The 5020-nt window shown below is 65.8% G+C and overlaps 1 protein-coding gene across 1 annotated transcript; it reads left to right on the top strand.

The window, feature by feature from the left end:
• The first annotated feature begins 576 nt into the window (after positions 1–576).
• Positions 577–3915, top strand: IRS4 (insulin receptor substrate 4). The gene is given in 1 exon segment (XM_049767038.1): positions 577–3915. A coding segment is annotated over 1 exon segment (3339 nt).
• The last annotated feature ends 1105 nt before the right edge of the window (positions 3916–5020 follow it).

Genomic DNA, 5020 nt, shown 5'->3' on the forward strand with positions numbered 1-5020 from the left:
GAGCGAATTTGGGGGCGCGCCCCGTTAAGACCGCCCACTGGCGCCTGGCCCGACCAATGAGCAGCTCGCCACTGGCGCACCTGGCCTGCAAATAAACAAACCAACCCCCAAAGCAGCCGGGTTAGGCCCTGGGAATTCTCCCACCCGGACCGCCCCTTGCACGCCAGGGGTGCGTTTCGGCCCTCGCTGGGCTCCGTCTTTCGGCCCGCTGCTTCTGCTTTTAGTCCGTTCATTCCGTCCTCCGCGCCCCGGCCCTGGCTCGGCCGGCCCCTTCTGGGCGGAGCCTCTCGGGAGGGCCCGCCCCCTCGGCCTGCGGTCCTATCAGGGGCGCGGGCGCCTTCGTTCCGCCCCGAGGCGCCCCGCCCGGCCCTCGCACGCCTGGGCGGTCACGTGCGGTGCGGGCAGTCGGGCGGGACGCGGTGGGCGGGGCCGGGGCCGGACCCCGCCCCCGGGCCGCGCGCCCTGTAAAAGCGCGGGGCCGCGGCATGGCGAGCGGCTCTCTGGCTCGCGCCTCGCGACCGGCAGCGCCTCGCCCGCGCGCCCGCCGCCGCACTCACTCGCGATCTGCGCGGGACCATGTGGCTGTCGGCGGCCCGGCGCTGGCGCGGGCGCGGGCGCGGGGCGGGCGCGGCGGGGGCCGAGTCGGACGAGGACGCGGGCGTCGGGGCGGCGGCGGGGGTGTGCAAGCGCGGCTACCTGCGCAAGGCGAACAGCGGCGCGCGGCGCTACTTCGTGCTGCGCCTGGCGGCGCCCGACGGCCCGGCGCGCCTCGAGTGCTACGACAGCGCCCGCACGTTCCGGCGCAGCGCGGGGCCGGCGGGGCCGCGGCCGCGGCGCGTCGTGGCGCTGCCGCAGTGCTTCTCGGTCAGCCGCCGCGCCGGCGCCCGCCACCCGCACGTCGTGGCGCTCTGCACGCCCGACCGCTGCCTGGCGCTCGCCGCGCCCGACGAGGCCGAGCAGCGCAGCTGGTACCGCCTGCTCAGCCGCCTCATCCTCGACGGCCGGCGCGGCGCCGACGCGGACGCGGACGGGGACGGGGACGGGGACGACGACGCGGGCGCCCTGCCCGCGCGGCCCGCCGCCGGGCCGCCCGGCCTGTACCGCGACGTGTGGCCGGTGGTGGTGCGGCGGCGCGGGCTGGGCCGGCGGCGGGAGCTGCGCGGCGCCTTCCGCCTGTGCCTGACGGACCAGGAGGCGCTGTTCGTGCGGCTGCACAGCGAGCGCGCCAGCGTGGTGCTGCAGCTGCTCAGCATCCGCCGCTGCGGCCACTCGGAGCGCTGCTTCTTCCTCGAGGTGGGCCGCGCCGCGGCCATCGGGCCGGGCGAGCTGTGGCTGCAGGTGGACGACTGCGCGGCGGCCCGCCGCATGCACGAGCTCTTCCTGCAGAAGATGCGCGCGCTCTGCGCCCACGACTACCGCGCCCGCTGCCGCGCCGCCCCGCCGGGCCTCGGCGCCCACCTGCTCGCCCTGCTGGCCGCGCGCTGGCCCCGGCCGCGCCGCTCCGACGAGCCCGGCGGCTGGTGGCGCCGGGGCCCCCGCGCGCCCCCCGCGCACGCCGAGCCCGCCGCGCGCCCCGCCCCGCAGCCCCCGGAGCCCGCGCCCCACCCGCTGCCGGCCCGCCGCGCGGCGTCCGTGCCCGCCGGCCGAACCCGCCGCTGCGCCGCCGATCCGGACCCGCCGGAGCCACCCGCCGCCGCTCCCGGGGCCCGAGCTCGCCCCGCGTCCGGCCGCTCGGGGGCCACTCCCGGCCGCCCTCGGGGAGGACGAGAAACTCCTCGCCGGGACGAGCGGGACGACGACGAAGGAGACTACGTGCTCATGAGTTCCTGGGGCGCGGACGGCGGCCAGAGTTCGGGCACAAAGCGCTTCTCGCCCGTGGCACGCCAAGCGGGACCGAGCGATGGCTCAAGCCGCGGCCCCGGCCCCAGAGAGAGCCCGGGCTCCGCGGGCGGGAAAAAGGACGGATGGGGCAGAGTCTTCAGAAGCGGCAAAGGCTCCGGCGGCAGCGGCGAGCAGGGCAAACCTCAGAAGAAAAGATCCTACTTCAGCCGATTCACCGCCAGCAAGCCCCAGCCACCGCCACCGCCACCGCCACCCCCTCCCCCGGTGCCACCTCTGCCGGCCGGCAGAGCTCCTGGCGGGAAAGGCAAGTCTGCGGGAAGATTCCGACTTTCTTTTTCTGCAAACCGCGGGGCCCCCAAAGCACAGAAAGAGGCTAAAGTGGAAAGCGCCCCAGAAGCTACAGCGCGGGGTCCTCCCAGAGTCAGGGCTGTAGACCCGGAGGAGGACGATCCCTACGTCCCAATGAGGCCCGCGAGGGCAGCCTCTCTTGACAGCACCAGCGACTACATGGCAATGGCCCCCCAACACCCCTCGGCCTCAAAACCGCGCTCTTCTCGCTGGCTCTCTGAAGATTCGAAGGGGTACATGATGATGTTTCCCAGGCCGAGCCCACCAGCGGCCCCCCGGCCCCCCAGAGCGCCTGAGCCTGAGAAGGAGGATGAGTCCAGGGACAATGACAGTGACAGCGACTATATGTTCATGGCTCCTGGAGCTGCAGCCGGAGCCATTCCCGAGCCCTTCCCGAGCCCTCAGGGAGGCGCGTCCCTCAACAGGTGGAATTTCTGCGCTCCTCCACCACATCCTTCGCGCAGCTCCCCTGGAGGCCGGCTGGACCACAGTGAGTACGTGCCGATGTCAAGGGGCAAGATCATCGGGGAAGGTCTGAGCACGGAAGGCGCTTCTGGCAGGGGCAGCCCCCAACACAGAGTCTCAGATCCTTTCGCGGAGGGGGCCTTCTCCAGGTCTGGACATGATAGTGGACACGATCTCGTTGAGACCCCCGCCCAGCCCAACGGGAAGAGACCGAGCCGGCTTCTTTTCATGACCAAGGGCCGTCAAGCGCAGCCCCAGTCGCCGGAGCCCACACAGGACCAGAGAGAAAGGGATCGCGCTTCGGTCTCTGTCGACCTCGACTGTCCCGAAAGCGCTCGCTACTCGCCCGCCCCCTTTGCTCCGGGCCCGCCGCCCTCTCGGGGCCTCCTGGCCGAGCCCAGCCAGATCGCCTTTTCTCACTCTGTGAACGTGCAGTTCCGAGTGCCCTTCCTGAGCCTCGCCAACCTCTCCCACCTCTTAAGAGCCATTTTGGGTGGCGACCTCTTCAGCCTGGACCCCGCCAGCTGGCCGCTTCTCCCCGGTGCCACAGGTGGCACTGTCAACGTGGAAGTTCTGTTCAACTCGGCCATGACGCCGCCCGTGCCTTTTGCTGACAGCGCTCTGCGCTACGACCCTGAAACGGGCCGCATCTACGTGGTCGACCCGTTTTCCGAGTGTTGCATGGGCATCTCCCTGTGCCCGAACCGCCGCTCCGAGCCGCCCCCGGCACCGCGGCTGCGGCCCGAGGAAGACCCAGAGACGAGAGGCCCGCCCCGTCGCTCGCCCGGTGCCTCGGCGTCCGCGAGAGTCGCCGGCCCAAGCGACGGCCTGTCCGCACACCCCTCGGCGGAGCCGTGGGCGCTAGTCGTGGGCCCCGCCTTAGCCGCGGCCTCGGCGCTGGCAGCTGCCCCGCACTTGGGCGCCGCAGCTGCGGGCGTGGAGGTGGCCGCTGCCTTGGACTCCGCCTCCGTTCGCTGCGTCCCACTTGTTGCTAACGCGGTGGGTCCCGCGAGACGGGCCCCAGGAATCCCCCCGGGCCCACCCCGCAGAGCCCCCGACCCCTTCGCAGCCCCTGCCAGAGGTGACAATGGGCCCCCCAGGGCGGCTGCCGCAGCTGCAGCTCCATCGGTACCGCCTCCCCGCCGCCGGCTGCCCAGACCCCCGGAGCGAGACGATTCTGACGACGACAATACCTACGTGAGAATGGACTTCGGCAGAGCTGACCACAAGGACTTCGGCGCTCCCTAAAGAGGCTGGTGAGTCGCACATTCATTTAGTTCAAGTTACTAGTCACCCCTTGATCAGTGGGCGAGTGACTGGGCTCAAAGTGAGTTAATCTTCATTAACCGGTGCCTGCTTCGCACGGACGGTAGAATGCACTTTTAATTATTTGCACGATGCTTTGTGCCCTTTCAAACGCCTACATTTGAAGCGTTTTGTCTCTGGAAACGATGGGTTAGCATTTGGTGCTACTTTGGGACAGGCAACAAGAAAGTTTGCCAATAGCATCTTTCCCCAACTCTGAATGATTTTTGCCAACAGCGTCTCCTAAACGAAATCCCATCAGTTTCTTTTCAAATTGAGCTGTAAACATTGCTTTTCGACTAATGCCCCCATTTAATTGCACGAATTAAGCAGTAAATGACCATCTCTCAGCTTGCGCATGCAAAGAGGGGGGGACCGCGTTGTCCTCCAAAAGTTACTGTTTAAGAAGCAGTTATTGTTATGCAAGTTTGCTGGGATTTACCTAGGAAGTTAAATCTTAATTGTTTGCCCTGGGTGCTTGGAAGGAACAAGGCAGAACTAATCCCAACGTAGGGTGATTTTACAGGAGAATATTTGACTCCGGAATGTATTTGTGTATGTGTGTCTCTGTGTTTTTTTTCCTACATAGGATAGTCACAAAACGTGAACGTTCCTTGCCTCTGTCGCTAGTAATGACAGGCAAGTCACCTTAGCTGTGCTTCATTTTCCTCATGTAACTCCCTCAAAAGAAGGTATGGTGACAACTTGATAATAGGTTCGGATATTGTTTGAAAGGCTTAAAAAGCATTTAAAACATCTAATTGGAAATCTATTAAAGCAAGATAATAAAGCTGGAGGAAGACCTGACCCCAGGGGCAGCCTACTCCGGAGCAGTGGAAGTTTTTTTTTTTTTTTTTTAAGGATTACTTTTCTGAAGGAAAAAACAAGGAAGAGTTAAGTAAGAGTGTCAGACTTCAAACTTTTCGAGTAGATCTTTGCGTACAACGTGTAGTGTTGGAAATGCCTGCAGGCATTCTCAAGACATGATTTTGGAAGATGATGTCTCTCTCCATGATCTCAACTGCCTTCTCTTTTAAGTAGAATGTGCTTCTTTCTCAGT

Source organism: Suncus etruscus, chromosome X (assembly GCF_024139225.1).
Source record: "Suncus etruscus isolate mSunEtr1 chromosome X, mSunEtr1.pri.cur, whole genome shotgun sequence".
Lineage (NCBI taxonomy): Eukaryota > Metazoa > Chordata > Mammalia > Eulipotyphla > Soricidae > Suncus > Suncus etruscus.